Genomic DNA, 17,843 nt, shown 5'->3' on the forward strand with positions numbered 1-17,843 from the left:
AGAATCACTACCCCAGCTTTCTTTTGAGGCCCATTAGCAAGAAAGATGTTTCTTCATCCCTTCACTTTCAGTCTGGATGTATCTTTAGGTTCAGAAATATGTCTCTTGTAGACGGCATATGGACAGGTCCTGTCGTTTTATCCAGTCAGCACCCTGTGCTGTTTTATGGGAGCATTTGGACTATTAACATTGAGAGTGGTTATTGAAAGATAAGTTTTTATTGACATCATGTTGCCTGTGAAGTCCTTGTTTCTATAGATTGTCTCTGTAAGTTTCTGTTCTATGTCATTCTTTTTTTGGTCCTTTCTTCTTTTTTAGAACCCCTCCCCCTTAATATTTCTTGTAGTGCCAGCTTGGTGATCACATAATCTTTTCAACCTTGCCAGTCTTGCAAGCTCTTTCTCTCTCCATCCATTCTGAATGTCAGCCTTGCCAGATTAAGTATTCTTGGCTGCATGTTCTTCTCATCTAGTACGCTGCATATGTCTTGCCAGCCCTTTCTGGCTTTCCAGGTTTCTGTGGATAGGTATGACATTATTCTGATGGTGCTTCCTCTGTACATAAGTACACTCTTCCCCCTAGCTGCCCTTAAGACATCTTCTCTGAATTTATGACTTATGAATTTCACAATAATGTTCCTGGGGTCTCTTTACCCTCATTGATCTTGGGGGGTGTCCTCTCTGCCTCTATGACACGAATATTTGTTCCACTTCCCAGATTAGGGAAATTTTCATTTAGGATTTGGTCAACTATATCTTCTAGCCCTCTTTCTCCCTCCACCCCCTCAGGGATCCCAACAATTCTGACATTGGAACATTTCATGGCATCATTTATCTCCCTAATTCTTTTTCATGGCTTCTAAGCTGTTTTTTCCAAGCCTCCTCCTGGTCCTTCTTCTCTAGTAGTTTGTCTTCTAGATCACTAATTTGATCTTTTGCCTCATTTATCCTAGCTGTTAGAGTATTTAAATTGAATCTCATTGATAGCATTTTTAAGTTCTGCCAGATCAGCTCTCATTTCCGCCTTTAGAGATTCTATGTTGCCACTAATGGTCCTCTCCAACCTAGCCATTGCCTAGATAATTATTTATTATTTTATTATTTTTTATTTTTTATAAACTATATAATATATTTTTATCCCCCGGGGTACAGGTATGTGAATCGCCAGGTTTACACACTTCACAGCACTCACCATAGCACATACCCTCCCCAATGTCCATAACCCCACCCCCCTCTCCTTACCCTCCCCCCAGCAACCCTCAGTTTGTTTTGTGAGATTAAGAGTCACTTATGGTTTGTCTCCCTCCCAATCCTGTCTTGTTTCATTTATTCTTCTCCAACCCCCTTTACTCCCCATGTTGCATCTCCACTTCTTCATATCAGGGAGATCATATGATAGTTGTCTTTCTCTGATTGACTTACTTCGCTAAGCATGATACCCTCTAGTTCCATCCACGTTGTCGCAAATGGCAAGATTTCATTTCTTTTGATTTGCCTAGATAATTATTAGCCTGAATTCTATTTCTGACATATTGTTTAATTTCATATCCAATAGTTCTGTGGCAGAGGTTACAGTCTCTGAATTTTTCCTCTGTTCAGTGTTCTTTCTCTTAGTCATTTTGGTGAGAAGTGGTTGAGGGGATGTATAGCTGAATATATCAACCACGATCCAGGCAAGGTACACCACACTAATGGGACCACTGGCTGGCTCAGCTGTTGGAGTATGTGACTCCTGATCTCAGGGTAGTGAGTTCAAGTCCCACGTTGGATGTAGAGCTTACCAGCAACAGCAAACACCACACATGCATGCACAGTAGCACTTGAGAGGATTCTAAATACTCATATATTTGGCTGCTTGAAGTTATCTAATGGCTCACTCATGCTCTTTTATAGAATTTTTCTCTTTCATATTAGGTAAATCTCTATTGCTTTACTTTCAGGTTCACTAGTCATTTCTTCTACAATGTGTAATTCACCACTAAACCACCCATTGTATTTTCAGCTCAAACATTTCAGTTTACAACTCTAGAAATTGAAGTTCAGTGCCTAAAAATGTATTATATGCCTGTCCCTACTTCAGTTTCAATGTTTGAAATATTGTTATCATTTGCTAAATGTTTTCTGCTAATAATAAATTTGTCATTTCTGGGTTAATTTTCATAAAAACATTCTCATAATTGTATTCTTTTCCCCTTGCCTCTTTGAATGAACTCTGCACATTGCATTTTACCTTGATCGCTGGATTTTGTATTCCTCTAAACATTCTTGAGCTTTGTTCTGGGGTCAAGTTAAGTTACTTGAAAATAATTTAATCCTTTTATGATTTTTTTAGGAGAATCCAGAGCATCACTACTCTTTTTACTGACCAGTCCCAACCCCACTATTAAGACATTGCTAAGTAGTCTAACCAATACATCATGAATTATGAACTCTGACTGGTGGGAGCAGATATTGTTCCTGGCTTTGTGTGAGTGCTGGGTATGGTTCCCTTCAAAACACTGAGTGGTTTTTGTTTTGTTTTGTTTTGCCAGGTTCTGGTAGTTTCCCATATGCTGATTGTCACACTCAAAGGTGACCTGAAGATCTTAGAATTCCCTCACTCTAGTTCTGTCTCTCTTCTTTAGTACTCCTCTGGACAACCATTGCCTTGATCACTCCTCTCAGCTACCTCTCCTCAATTCAGAGAGTCTGCTGAGCTCTGTCTCACTTCTTTAGTGTGCCACATACTATAATCTCTCTTAAGGCAGTAAGATGAGGCAGTCATAGGGTTTTGTTTTCTGTTCCTCATGAATCACTGTTCTTCATTGCCTAATATGCAGAAATATTCCCCCCCAATCATTTTTCCTCCCACCCTCCCTTCCTCCCCGCTTCCTTCTTTCATTTATTTTTTGGTTGTTTCAGTAGGGAGTGTAAAAGAAGTTTCTGTTACTCCATCTTGGCTGAATGCAGAACCTCAGAGCATTGGCACATTTAAGGCAATTTTTGGTGGATATAAAATTCTAGCCTGATCATTTTTTCTAGTACTTTAAAAATGTCTTCCAATTATTTTACTGCTTTCATAGTTTCTGGTGAAAGGTCTAGGAATTCTTTGTTCCCTTTTTTTTTTTTATGAGTCTTCTTCCTCTGGCTGCTTTATAAGCTTCCTCTTTATTGCTACTTTTGAAAAATTGATGAACCTAGTTAGATTTTCTTTATATTTGTACTGTTTGAGTTCCTTGAAGTAGTCAGTTCTGTGGATTTAGAGTTTTCATCTAATTTTGAAAATAGCCATTCTCCTTTCAAATATTTTTTTCTGATCCCCTTTCCTTCTCTGAAATTCTAATTATATGCATTTTATATCACTTGATATTGTCTCATAGACTATTGTTTTTTTTCTCACACTCTGCCTCATTTTTGAATAATTTTTATTTCTTTGTTTACAAAATCAATTTCTTCTTTTCTGAACTGTGTAATCTGCTACAAAAATCATTCACTGTTTTTATGTTCCCCAAATTCCTATTGGTTCTTTTACTGTGTCTTCAATTTCTCTCTCCATTATAGTCACACTTTCCTCTAATGTTATAAAATTAATAAATATATTTATAATAGTTGTCTTAACATTTTTGTCTGAAAACTTTATCATCTGTCATTTCTGTTGATCATTTCACTTGATTTAGTTCATATTTTCCCACTTCTACCATGTCTAGTAATTTTTGATAGGATGGTGGAAATCATGAATGTTTTTGTTGAATTCTGAATTTGTTAATCTCCCTTAAAGACTGTTGGATTTTGTTCCTGCATACAGTCAAGTATTTGAAGATAAGACTGATCCTTTCAAGGTGATTATTATCAAATTTTGTTAGGACGTATTTAGAGTAGTATTTACAACTCATAGTACATCATTAGTTTTTTTTTTAAGATTTTATTTATTTATTTGACAGACAGAGATCACAAGTACGCAGAGAGGCAGGCAGAGAGAGAGAGGAAGAGAAGCAGGCTTCCCACTGAGCAGAGAGCCCGATGCGATGCAGGGCTTGATCTCAGGACCTTGGGATCATGACCCGAGCCGAAGGCAGAGGCTTTAACCCATTGAGCCACCCAGGCGCCCCACATCATTAGTTTTTGATATAATGTTCAATGATTCATTAGTTGCATGTAACACCCAGTGGTCATCACATCATGTGCCCTTCTTAATGCCCATCACCCAGTATTGTGAGCTGCTTTAATTCTGTTACTATGGACTGACCATTTCGGGGTCTTTATTGAGCTGCAGATATTCATGAAGTCTCCACACTGGCTGGTCTGAACTCAAACATTTCTTATTACCCTGTGAGCTTTGGAAGTGTTCATATTAAAGCTTTGGTGTCATTCTTTGCTCTGTCTTAATATACCTTCATCCTATGCATGTGTGGTTTAGTACATAGTTTCATGGGGATCACCACATAGGTTTCTAGAGCTCTTAGGATAGTTTTTCTCTGGTTCTTTTGGGTCCATCTTAGTGAGTTTAGCCATTATCTATTTGTCTTAACACCTACCTGAGGTAAGAAGTTATTCAATAATAATTGAAGCCATAGAATGAACATTCATTTATATGCCAGATACTCTGCATATGTTACTCCTGATCCTTACAGTCATTGAACAGCTTCATTTTTATCCCCCATTTTGGACAAAGGAAATTGAGCTGTAGTTTGGGAGATTCCCAGGACCTCAAGATCAGTGATTCACTAAAAGGACAAAACTCAGAAAAGCTAGTATATTCACAGCTTCAGCTTATTATAGTGAAAGAACACACATTAAAATCAGCAAAGAGAAGCACACACAGGGCAAGGCCTAGGAAAATTCCAGTCACAAGTTTCTTTTTTTTTTTTTAAAGATTTTATTTATTTATTTGACAGAGAGATATCACAAGTAGGCAGAGAGGCAGGCAGAGGGAGAGAGAGGAGAAAGTAGGCTCCCTGCCGAGCAGAGAGCCCAATGCGGGACTTGATCCCAGGACCCTGAGATCATGACCTGGGCCGAAGGCAGAGGCTTAACCCCTTGAGCCACCCAGGTGCCCCAGTCACAAGTTTCCGTATTTATTTTCTTCTAGTGGAGTTAGGTAGAGTGTTTACTTCTCCCAGTAACAATGTGTGGCTACACATATGGAGTACTGACATACAAGAAGCTCACTTAAATCTTGATGTTTGGGGGTCAGTTCCATAGGCATGACTGAGAGGGCACATGGTTGCCCTGTCTCTAGCCTCTCCAGAGGTTAAGCTGATACCACATGGCTCATAGATCCTACCATCCATCACACTAAATTACACTATCTGTTATAGTTCAAGGCCCTCATCAAGTAAGCAAAGACATTTATCAGGCAGGATGCTCTAAGGCCTTAGAGGTTCCCTCCCATGAACTAAGCAAAAATCTAATATTTCTTTGGGCACGGTTAACTCTTTACCACACAGGCCAGGTCCTAATTCTTGGCCTAGTCTTCCTTATAGCAAAATAATCATATTTAGTACAGCAATGGTAAAAGTATGAACCTGCCTAGCACTTAGAAGATCCAGTGTAGAGAGTAGGGATAGACTTAAAGAAAACACTAATCCGTCCTGTAAATCATTACCTGTATTTTCCTATTTCTGTACTAATTTGATTGTTTCCCCCACTTTAACCCACTATTATTTGTACCTTATGATAATCTTGTCCAGATTATTTAATATAGAAATTAGTTGATAGTTAGCCAAATCCATTTCTTCCTCAGACCATTTTTCCATTAATATTACATCTTAAGGATGATTTAAGTCAATTTCTTGGTATTATATAAGTTATTTATATATGGTAGTTGACTCTTACAAACACTGTGTTACACCATATTGCAGTATGGTATGGTACAATTTGATTACAGGAAAAAAGAATTTCAGTGGTATTTGGTATGCCTTCTTAACCGAATCAGTCCATGACCACATACCGGATTTTATGGACAGGTGTCATTACGTTGGCCACAATTCAGTTATTTCCAGGTTTCAATTCATTTGGGGATGAAGCTAAATACCCTGTTTCAGTTTACAGCCTTTTGGTGAAACTGTTTTCCACTGTGTGCTGTTCTATAGAAGGGCTCACTTTCTTTCTATAGGGACACAGGTGGTATCCATCATAGTTCCTTTCCTTGTTAATTGTACTACAGGGTATATTATTTTGAGGAGCATCAGTGCTGCAGTGTAAATTACAAGTGCTCCAGAGAATTTTCATATTTGGAAGTCCATAAGATCCTGTAGGCATGCTCCATTGAGCAGCGAGGATGGAGGGTCATTGTCCGTGAGTACTTCAGCTTTCATCTGTATTAAGATAGTAAAAAGGTGCATGGGATGAAGAAACAAGGACTTCCCAACATGGGCCCTATCATTATCCAAGATTGTTTGAGTCTTCCTGATGCTATTAGTTTCGTATTAGTTTGCCATGACAAAGTGCCACAAAAAATCTTAATAACAACAGAAATTTATTGTCTCACAATTCTGGAGGCCAGAAATCTGAAAGCAACATGGTGGCAGGGTAATTCTCTCTCTGTAGTCTCTAGGAGGAGGATCCTTTCCTGCTTTGCTGTGTTTGGCAACAATCCTTGGTGTTCCTCACTTTGCAGATGCATCACTTCAACCTCTGCTTCCATCATCACATGATGTTCAGTTCTCTGTCTCTTCTCCTCTTCTTATAAGGAAACCAGTCACATTGGATTAGGGCTCATCCAAATGACCTCATCTTAACTTGAGTACATTTGCCTAGACCTTACTTCCATATAGGTTTACACTGAGAGTTACTAAAGTTAGGAGTTCAACATATCTTTTTGGAAGACACAATTCAACCCATAACTGATCCTACAGTCATATTTCCAGACTGACTTCCATCCTCTGCCTTCCTTCTGGAAGATAATTCCCTCTAATCTGCTTATTATGATTAATAAATCTTTTTTCTTCTGAATGCTATACCTTAAGAAAAGTGAATTCAACTTGTCCCATGATGCCTAGACTGGCATCTGTCTACCTAAAGCCTCTGTCTCTGGGCCAATTTTTTTTTATCCTGCCATGCATATTGTTGCCATCATGTAATAATGGCTTGACTGTGGTTAGGGTATATGTTTGTATCTGAAGATGTTAGGTCCTGCATGCTAGGGTTAGATGAGTGGTAGTCACACCTATGTGTAATTTAATTTGTGTATCCCATAAGGCTTCCCATAGCCTTCCTCATCTTAGGAGGTGGAGCTTTCCTCAGGGAAATTCAGACCCACCATATAATGACTATGGTTTTAATTTTAAATTCAGAAACTCACTGTATTTTTCTATTTTATCTATTTTCATGCACAAAAACAAGGGTGATACGTATTTGTGCAGCGCACACTGGGGCAAGACAGATGTGCCACTGCTGTACCTTGTCCATGATAACCAGGGACTCTTGCAAGCATTTGGTTATGGAAATTTATAGTTCTACAAGTGATCGGTCTGCCAGGAGTTGTACACCACATGGTTAACCCCAATTTTGCCAGAAAGGCAAAGGCACAGTCCACTCATTCAGGCCCTTAGGAATCCTATTGTAAGGGTTTAAAGGTGCCATTATAGTTCTTGCTTAAGGATCATCCCTGCTTCCAACGAAGAGTTGTAGGATTCGTCCCAGAATCATTACATCAGATAGGAACAAAGAAAGTTAAGGTTATTGGGGAAAGAAATGTAATCATAGACACCCAGAGCTGCAAGTACCAATCAAATTTCATATACTTCCCAGCTTTGTGTGGGGCCTTCCTCCAGGCATCTCTGCATTGCTTCTGCCCCCCAACCTCCACTAATTTCATGCACACAGGCAGCCACTTCAAGTGAGCTCATTTGAGAGTGTCTGTCCACACCAGCACTCTGGCTTCTAACAGGGCATTACTTAATGTGGTAATCTCTTTTCTCATCAGTGATTTCAGTCTATCAAACTCATAGTCTGTGTGGGCTTGGGTAATCTTAGTTGGTCCTAGGGCAGGTTTATGTGTCTTCTGTTCTACAGTCCTAGGTAGGTGAAATATTCCTCAGTCAGATATAATATCTACTTCCATAATATAGTCAGATAAATAAGATACAGACAATTCATATAAAATCTGTTGAAATATTCCAATTTTTACCCAAACTGTCACCTTAATACCATCAAACACAGCATTCCCACATCTTCCCAACCTAAATGTAGCTCCCCTTAGGACTTCACCAACAGGCTTTGGATCACATTATATCAGGCTCATGTCAATGACGGTTCCCAGAAAAGTCTCTCCTTCACTCCCTGTCCATTTTCCCACTCCTGTGTATATGGTCTTTGGATCCCCAACTGGGGATTAGGCCAAAGGGCGCTGGCCATTTTGTCAATCCTTATACTGATTAGATTGTAGGAGCATCACCTGAAGTTAGGTTTCTCATTTTCACTCTGCCTTCTAGCTTTGTGGTTGTTGTTGTTACATAAATTAACCCATTTATTATAGGCTAGCAATGTTTCGAATGGTGGAACTTCTACTGGTCTTTCAACTCCTTCAGTCTTCTGATGGCGGACTTTACTGTGATGGCAAAAATGGTGTTGTAGGTCCAGGCACCACCAGTGATGGTTTTCATGCAGGAGCCACAATGCCAGATCCCCACAGCTCGTTTTCTCATCTTGGTGTTGCCATAGGAGCACGTGTACTTGGCGTGCTGGCTTATTTCAATCTTCTTCACCATTTTCCTGAGGGAAGCACCATAACAGGTCTCGTATTTACCCATGATATCAACCTTCTTGGTGCGTTTAGCCAAGTTGCTGCAAACTATGCCTGAACCCAGAGACTTCTGCCTTCTAGTTTTTAAAATTATTCCAAACTAGAGTAAATGAAGTAGGTTTGTATAGGACTTTCAAAGTTGGGGACTAGCCAATAATTAGATCTATTATCATATCAACATCCTCTTCCCCTCCACCATGAGATTCTTCTCAAATGGCACATTACTTCTGTGGTACACTTGCCAAAATGCATAACCTTAACCTAAGACATGGGCCATTCTCTAAGTGACCAGTTTTCTTCAAAAGCTTCAAGGTCATTAAAACCAAAACTGTCATAGATTTGAGGATACTGAGCAGAACAACTGAATGCAATGTGTGATTATGGATTAGATTGTGGACTAGCAAATTATATTGGCCGGAAAACTGGCAAAAGTGGAGTAGGGTCTGTGAATTGGTTTTTCATATTCTATCAATGTTATTTTCCTCATTGTGATAGCATGTGTCACATAACATGTGAACATTAATGGGTGAAGGGTATATGGGAATTCTCATACTAATTTTTTAATGCTAAGAGCCTGAGACCTGTAAGGGAGGTGAAAATCTTAATAAATGCCTTTTTGGAAGCTCCATATTGTGTATTTTGAAAATGAAATGAATGCCTTAGTCATTATAAATATGCAGAATTCTGAAGGCGGTAGGGAGTATCTTGGTGAGGCCTTGTCTTCTGGCTTTAGTATGTGCAGAGATATGTGTGACCTTCACTTATATTCGGGTATCTGTGAGGCAAGAGATTCCCAGAGTTTGTTACCTCAAAGAGGACAGCTATGTACAAGGCATTGTTGCTGCCATTGATTGGACCAGATGGCCAAACCTTTGTCAGTGGCCAAAGAGTCCATAAAAATGTGCAGATGGGGCCAATTGTTAGCCAAGCCATTGAATCCTAAAATGACTGCCTGAGGTTTAGCTAACTGTGCTGACCCTTGTGTCCATCTTTGATCATGAACATCTGGGTTAAGGGATGAAAAGCATCCTTTCCTGCAAACTCCACATGTGATGATGATGACATTCACAAAGTATACAAACTTACTTTGCTGTTTGCTCAGCTTATCCTAAGCAGGTCCCCAGGTAGTCAAGGGGTCTGTAAGGAGTGGCCTCCTCCAGCACATGACGTCTGGGAAGAAACTGAGGATGAGGAAACCATTCTGCTACAGGTGGGATATGCCAGAGGTCCCAAGTCTGGTTCCATATTCTGGCAAGGAGGCCTTGATAGTGGTGCCAAAGTGCTGCTTCCCTTCCATGATGCAATCCTATTTGGGTGTAAAGAATCAAAGGCTCTTTGCGAGAGCCTCTATTTCCAAAAAAGCCCTGGATGTGACCAGCAGTTGTTGCCCTAATGGTATGTAGTGTGGGGCTAAGGAGGGCAGTGTCTTGCATCAGACGCTAATAGGCAACTTACGGCCATCATGATGGTCCAGAGACTAAGAGGCATGAAAAAAGTTGGTTAAACCTCAGTAGTGAAGGACTCTCTTGGGGGTACTTAATGGGAGGGCCTGTATTGCAATTTTAAGATTTTAGAGCCTTTTGTTAGGTGGGACCCCATTCAGGTTGGACTGATCTGCAGCTAACAATGTAAATGGACTTAAGTAAAATTTGTAAATGAGGAATACATTACCTCCAAAACCCAAGAAGACACAGAAGATATTGGGCTTGTTTTAACACTGTAGGTGTTCGGAATCAATAGCTTTGTCTTGACAGTGGATGGAGAAGCCAATGGCTAGCCAAATAATTTTAGGAACTTAATTGAGGTAGTTGGGCGTACTGTTATGTCTAGACAATGGCCCATTTCCTTTCATTGACCTCCTTTGTGAGTGTCTGTACGTCCTGAATGTGTGTCAGATGAGTCTCCTCAGAGGAGGATGGCTTCACTGTAATGTCCATACCTGTGTCCTTAAAGAGAGAGGGATGCAGTTGATCTTGCCTAGAAAGACTGATTGCACGTGATGTCAAGGCTACTGAGGCACTCCAAGTGTAGCCTGGTTAAGGTGTATCAGGGATGAAGGTGCCCAGGGATGAAGGCAAACTACAACTGAGAGGCTATTGAAGCAGGCACTAAACACAACATATTAGCCAAATCGGTAACAGTGAAATATTGATTAGCTGCTGCCTGGATGGTCAGTCATTTCAGTATTATTGGGTTTGTGAGCCTTATTGGATGGGACCCGGGCACTGAAGTTGAGGTAATTCACCAGGAGATGGCATGCATGTTTTCCTAGTTTAAGAACAGGCCAAAGCTGGAAATGGAGTAGTGTTGGGGAGGGGGCATTGCCCTTCCTCTAAATAGGTCTTATAGAATGGGTTTCAATCCTTGAAGGCCCTTTGTAATTTACAGTGGACCACTGTGACAGGCAGAATAATGGCCCCTACAGATGTCTACATCCTAATCCCCAGAATTGTGAACATGCTATTTAGGTGGCAAAAGGGGATTTTGTAGGTGTGATTGAGTTAAGATTTGAGATGGGAAGATGAGTCTGGATCATCCGGACGGGCCAGTGCAATCCAGTCACTAGGCGTTTGTAAGAGGAGGAGGTAAGAAGTCAGTCAGGAGAGGTTTGAAGCCCTGGCTGCTGGTTTAGAAGGTGAGGGGAGGGGCCTTGAGTAGAGCAATGTAGGCAGCCACCATCGGATAGGAAAGGTAAGGAAAACGATTCTCTCCTAGAGCCTCCAAAGACAATGCAGTCCTGTCTGGGCATTGATTTTAGCTCAGTGAAGAACACTCAGGACTTCTAATGTCCAGAAGAGATAGTAAATTTGTATCGTTTTAAGCCATTATGTTTGTAGTAATTTGTTACAACACTAATAGGAAACTAATATAGCAGTATTAACTGTCTTAACTGGAGGAGAAAATACATGTTTCTATTTTGCCAGGTCTTTACAAATGGCAATTTAAATTTACTACTTATTGGGTTGGAACATCTATGCCCGTTATGGGATATTTTAAGGCAGTGGATGCTATGACCATGAGGAATTAAAAAGATAGTACTTTTGGGGCACCTGGGTGGCTCAGTGGTTTGGGCTGCTGCCTTCGGCTCGGGTCATGATCTCAGGGTCCTGGGATCGAGCCCCGCATCGGGCTCTCTGCTCCGCAGGAAGCCTGCTTCCCTCTCTCTCTCTCTCTCTGCCTGCCTCTCTGCCTACTTGTGATCTCTGTCAAATAAATAAATAAAATCTTAAAAAAAAAAAAAGATAGTACTTTTGATGGCTAAGATGTGGCATACCTTTTGGTCTTCTAGTTTATGTTCAATAACTCTCCTAAAATTATATAAAGCACTTTGTTTTAATTTAGAAGGGACCCCAGGTAGTATGAGCCCTAGATTAAGACTGTGAAAATTTGCCAGTTGTAAAACTAATTCAGACCAATGTTGTAAAGGTGTAAAAGTCAGTCAAAACTCTTTTTTGTTGTATAAACTTTTAGTAGATTTAGATTTCTAATTGGGTGAATACATGGACTTCTCTTTCAACTTTTTTGCTTCCTTCCCTCATAATTCTGTTTTACTCCCACCACCTTTTTTTTTTTTTTTTTTTTTTTTTTTTGGTGCTACCGCTCCTGTTTGTAAGTTTCTTCCTTTTTGAGAGTCCCAGATAAGAACTGTCAATGTTAGGGTCCTCCCCCATATCAACAGTTGAACTAATGAGGGTTTTTTCCCCTATAAGCTGGATCAGGAGCATTTTTAATGACAGACATAGGCAGCAACAGCAAAACTGTTATAGTCACAGCTCCCCTTCTACAGAAGCAGCCAGCTGTTGGGCTCCTGTGTTGCACAGGCTATCAGTCTTTCCCTTGAACACTCATACAAGAGAAGCCAGTGTCTGCTTAAGACATAACTGATGGTAACAGGGTAAGTCTTTCCTCTGAGCTTGGCATCAGTCATAGCTAATGCCATGAGACACATAATTCAATCTGAGACACACCAGTAAGTCCAGGCTGAAATATGTGACAAGGGTCACTTTTAAGGAGGGCTTAGACAGGTTTCTCAATGTCAATTATAACTTGTAACTTTGGTTTGTTTCATATATGACAGAGGCTCACAAGACCTGGCAAATGTAGCAAAGGGTTGCACAAGTTAAAGTGCAAGCATGCTAGAAGGTAGCACACCAAAGCAACAGAGTATCTCAGTGGTGGTTGTTACCCTCTACACATACTGGTCACAGTGCCAATTAATTATAGTGGTCACTCTAGAGGCAGGACAGACCCCCACCCAAACTTTTATTTTTATGTCAAGACTGATGTTGCCACACACACATTAAGGGAGTGTGAAGAGATTTATTAGCCATTAGGCTTTCAGTGGTGGGGGACAGACAAGGTAGGCTCACCACCAGCTCCAAAGATTGCTTGGCAGTACAAGGATGAGTGACTGGCTCTGGCTTTTATTGTGGTTATGGATGGGGTCAGGGTGAAGGTTCTGTGTATGGGCCAGGGCAGACTCTTTGTTATAAATACATTCTTTGTTACTCCATTTACACAAAATTCTAGGAAATGCAAAACAATACATAGCGAAAGAAAACAGATCAGTGACTGCCTGATGGGAGAGGGAAGGAAGATGGGAAACAGGTATTACAAAAGGGACCTCCAAAACTTTGGGGATTGATAGTTATATTCATGTTCTTGATTGTGGTGATGATTTCATTGATATATGGATGTTTGTACCACAGTTTATTAACAGAGACAAAGACTTGACAGCATACTCTGTTGGTCAGACTGTAGTGTGACATACTCTGGTACATTGCAGTGGAAATAGATGGTACAGCAGCCCTCAAGAGGACAATCTGGCAGTTTCCAATAAAATTACATGGAATGAATAGGTCATGGGAATAAAGGCACAGGATAGGGAATATAATCAATGATACTGTAATATCATATGGGGACAGCTGGTAGTCACACTTGTAGTGCACATATAGGCTTGTTGAATCAATGTTATACACCTGAAACTAATATTGTGTCAACTATGCTCAAATTAAAAATTTTTTTAAAACATGTAAAATATAATCAAACCTAAATATGATTAAATAACTCAGACTTGTTAAAGATTTAAAAAAATAATGTAACAAAAACATATGTACCTATCACCATGATTAAGAAATAAAACAACAAAAAGAATAGCTGAAGAGTAGAAGGAATAGGGAATAAAACACAGTAACCATAAAAAATTTGACAAATTTGACTGCATTAAAAATTAAGGACTTGTGTTTCTCTGGATACCATGTAGAGTATTAAAAAGTCAGACAACCCACTCAAGCAGTCACTTTACAAATGATATATTTTTTCCAATAAACACACGAGAAGGTGCTTATTAGTCATCAGAGAATGTCAATTAAACCCAAAATTCGGGGGGCGCCTGGGTGGCTCAGTGGGCTAAGCCACTGCCTTCGGCTCGGGTGTGATCTCAGGGTCCTGGAATCGAGTCCCGCATCGGGCTCTCTGCTCAGCAGGGAGCCTGCTTCCTCCTCTCTCTCTTTGCCTGCTTGTGATTTCTGTCAAGTAAATAAATAAAATCCTTAAAAAAAAAAACAACAAAAAACAACTTGGGGGCACCTGGGTGGCTCAGTGGGTTAAGCCTCTGCCTTCAGCTCAGGTCATGATCTCAGGGTCCTGGGATGGAGCCCCGCATCGGGATCTGTGCTCAGCAGGGAGCCTGCTTCCCCCTCCCCCTCTGCCTACTTGTGAGCTCTCTCTGTTCAATAAATGAATAAAGTCTTAAAAAAAAAAAAACCCAAAAACCCAAATTAGATATCACTATATATTTACCAGGATGACTTAAAAAGCCTGATTATACCAAATGTTGGTAAGGATGTGGCACAACTAGAAGCTGGAGACACAAGCACTCGCCGCATACACGTGCCCTCGCCCAACCTCAGGCGCGGCAGAGGGATACAGGCGCCCTCCCAACAGCGGCTGCAGCACACACAAGCATCACACTTACGCCATGGCCCGCTCGCAGTCCCGAGGCTCCCACCCGGGCGCCCGGCCCAGGATGCGGGAAGCCCCCGCTTTTAGCGTCCTCTGGGTGCAGTCAGGAACGACTCACACCGCCCTGAGGATCTGACGGGTTTGTGCCCCAGAATCCTTAGCCCACAGAGGCTGAATTTTCTCGCCAACCCCAAAGGAAGCGCCCAAACCGCGGGGAACTGCGGGTGCAGTGCCGGCCCAGTGACTCCGACACCGAGGCCGGTACCTACAGGCCCGCCAGCACCAAGCCTACTCTCAGGATGCGGCAACCAAGCGGGGCCGCACAGTCCCAGGTAGTTATGGTGGAAACGCCTTTCCGGGCCGGCCCACTCCCCGGGGCGCCAAGCGTTGGCCGGCCTCTCACACCAGAAACACCGGGGAAACGTCGAGCAGAGCAGTAAAAGCAGCGAGATGGACGGGAGCGGCGCTCGGCTCGTGCGGCAGCGACTCCTGGGAAGTGTCGCGCAGAGCCGTAAAAGCGGCGTGATGGACGAGGGGCGGGGGCGTTCGGCCCGTGCGGCAGGGACTCCTGGGAAGTGTCGCGCAGAGCCGTAAAAGCGGCTGGTGGACGAGGGGCGGGGGCGTTCGGCCCGTGCGGCAGGGACTCCTGGGAAGTGTCGCGCAGAGCCGTAAAAGCGGCTGGTGGACGAGGGGCGGGGGAGTTCTGCCCGTGCGGCAGGGACTCCTGGGAAGTGTCGCGCAGAGCCGTAAAAGCGGCTGGTGGACGAGGGGCGGGGGCGTTCGGCCCGTGCGGCAAGGACTCCTGGGAAATGCCGCGCAGAGCCGTGAAAGCGGCTGGTGGACGAGAGAGAGTCTAGGCTCGTGAGGCGGAGGCCGGGAAATGCGCGGTGCAAGAGCGCTGGATCCACAAGGTAGGTGGTCGTCCTGTCCCGCAGTGTCTGGCCGCGCGGGGGAGGGGCTGCGGGAGGGAGGGCCGTCGTAACTTCGCCGGCTCGCGCCTGCGGGCTCCTGAGAGTTCCGCCGAAGCTCCCAGTTCGAGTTGTTGTTGTTCGAAGCTCCCAGTTGTCCGAGTTCACACAAAAGTGCACATGATTTAGGCTTTGTTGGTGGCGGTTCGTGTTTGGTGGAACCGGGACGTGGGAGTTGGGTGGGTAAAGGGGCGGCATCTGCCAGGTGGGGAGGGGACTCATTGTGTCCTGAGCTCGGGGCAGTAGGAGTCTGCCGTTGGGGAAGGATTGTGCCGAGGGAAGCTTCGGTGTGGTTCCGGCGAGACAGTGTTTGGGGTGCTGGGTGAATAGGCCCCTGCGAGGGTCCAGGGTGGGGTGCTGTGACTCTGAGGAGGTGTGTTCTCTGGAAGAGGAGGTTTGTGAGTGAGGGAGAGCCATAAACTGCTGGACGTTCCTCTTTGATGAGTATTTCACATGTGGAGAGGCAGAAACAATTTAAAATAGATCCAAACAGATGTTTATTTTGGTATGTATGCAAGATCCGAATTTGTTTTTAGACAAGAAAGTATTTGAAAAGAATATTTTGCTACTGGGTGCCTATGTTTGCCAAATCTCTGAGGGAAGATGTTCACTCTCTTCTTTCGTGGATAGCTGGCGATTCGGGGGAATTGGCCCAAATTTGCCAGCTTTGGGCCAAAGTAAAGCAGTAAAGTTCGTTCACCAGGCAATGTCCTGAATTGCTCAGAATTGAGGAATGCGGCAAGTGTCAGAAGGTGTTTGTGCTCATTTTGTGAAGAGAAAACATTGGCTTAAAATAGAATTTAAGGCTGAAAACAATTGGACGTGGAGGCCGGACCAGTTTACTCTGCTCAGAGATTGCTTAAAACGATTCTTTGAAGGTTTTGTTTCCATTAATCTCACCATCATCATTGTTCATGTGATTATAAATAGTAGGATCCAGTAGGATAGCTGGGGATAAAATTAAACTGATGGCATTATTAAAAGGATAGTTTAAGGACATAATGGAAGTAAAGATCCCCTTTCCCACTATGCGATAGACACTAGTAAAAATAGAAACAAACAACATAAAGTAAACAAGACCTATTTTAGAAGAAATAGGAACACGCTAAAAAAATGTAAACTGTAAGTGGAAAGACAATCTAATTGTAGATGGGGAGACTAAACATCGCTATCCCTTCACAGGACCAAAAAATAAATAAGGGTCTTAAACAGCAAGCATAAAGTCGACTTTGTGCACAAATCTTGATTTTTAACACTCTGATAGCCATCTTCTCAAGCACATGTGAAACGTTCACAAAACTAATATTACAGATTTCAAAGAAAAAAGTAATTTCCTTTTTTTTTTTTTTTAAAGATTTTATTTATTTATTTGAGAGAGAGACAGTGAGAGAGAGCGCATGAGCGAGGAGAAGGTCAGAGGGAGAAGCAGACTCCCCATGGAGCTGGGAGCCCGATGTGGGACTCGATCCCGGGACTCCAGGATCATGGCCTGAGCCAAAGGCAGTCGTCCAACCAACTGAGCCACCCAGGCGCCCCAAAAAGTAATTTCCTTAAAGTAAAAATAAAACAGTATTCTTTTATCACAGTGGAGCAAAACTAGAAATTAATTTTTCAAATGACATACACCTGGAATTTAAAAAGCTAACAAAAAAACTCGTTCAAAGAAAAAATGCAAAGTGATATTGCAAATTTTAAAAGAAAATTGATAAAGCATAATATGTCAGAAACTACAATATACAATTAAAGCAATTAAGTGAATTTTATAGTCTTAAAATTTTTTTTTTTTTTTTTAAGATATTGTTTATTTGACAGAGAAAAACAAAGCAAGAGAGGAACACAGGCAGGGGTGTAATGGGAGAGAGAGAAGCAGGCCTTCCGCCGACCACGGAGCTTGATGCAGGACTCAATCCCAGGATGCTGGGATCATGACCTGAGCTGATGGCTGATGCTTAACAACTGAGCCACCCAGGTGTCCCTATAGCCTTAAATTCTTAAAACAATAAGAGAATTAAATAGTCAATTAAAAAGAAAAAAACCAACAAGTCAAAACAAAGCAGAAGGGAATAACTTATAAAAGTAAATTCCAAAATTAATAAAACTTAAGAGTAATGAAAACTATATAAGAAATAAGTAAATAAATCAAGTGCAATAAAAACCCAAGTAGTCAAGCCACTCACTACAAATCAA

General features: G+C 41.9%; 1 protein-coding gene and 2 long non-coding RNA genes across 3 annotated transcripts in view; 1 reads left to right on the forward strand and 2 right to left on the reverse strand.

Moving 5' to 3' along the window:
• Nucleotides 1-7,682: 7,682 nt before the first annotated feature.
• On the reverse strand, nt 7,683-10,185 carry LOC123387534 (60S ribosomal protein L37a-like). The gene is made up of 2 exons (XM_045065112.1): nt 10,180-10,185; nt 7,683-8,824 (listed from the first exon to the last, which is right to left on the reverse strand). Exons 1-2 carry the CDS (start codon nt 10,183-10,185, stop codon nt 8,486-8,488), a joined length of 345 nt encoding a protein of 114 aa, XP_044921047.1. The 3' UTR covers nt 7,683-8,485.
• Nucleotides 10,186-13,024: 2,839 nt separating this feature from the next.
• On the reverse strand, nt 13,025-15,216 carry LOC101683420. Its single transcript, XR_006601947.1, has 2 exons — nt 14,702-15,216; nt 13,025-14,252 (listed from the first exon to the last, which is right to left on the reverse strand). It is a non-coding gene; the product is annotated as an uncharacterized LOC101683420 (long non-coding RNA).
• Nucleotides 15,217-15,401: 185 nt separating this feature from the next.
• The window catches only part of LOC123387515, a 30,137-nt gene continuing 27,695 nt past the window's right edge, over nt 15,402-17,843 (forward strand). Inside the window, exon 1 of the long non-coding RNA XR_006601946.1 lies at nt 15,402-15,599. This is a non-coding gene — a long non-coding RNA (uncharacterized LOC123387515). The remainder of the gene's footprint in view (nt 15,600-17,843) is intronic.

This window comes from Mustela putorius, unplaced genomic scaffold, assembly GCF_011764305.1.
Source record: "Mustela putorius furo isolate JIRA1106 unplaced genomic scaffold, ASM1176430v1.1 tig00003854_pilon_pilon_pilon, whole genome shotgun sequence".
Classification (NCBI taxonomy): Eukaryota; Metazoa; Chordata; class Mammalia; order Carnivora; family Mustelidae; genus Mustela; species Mustela putorius.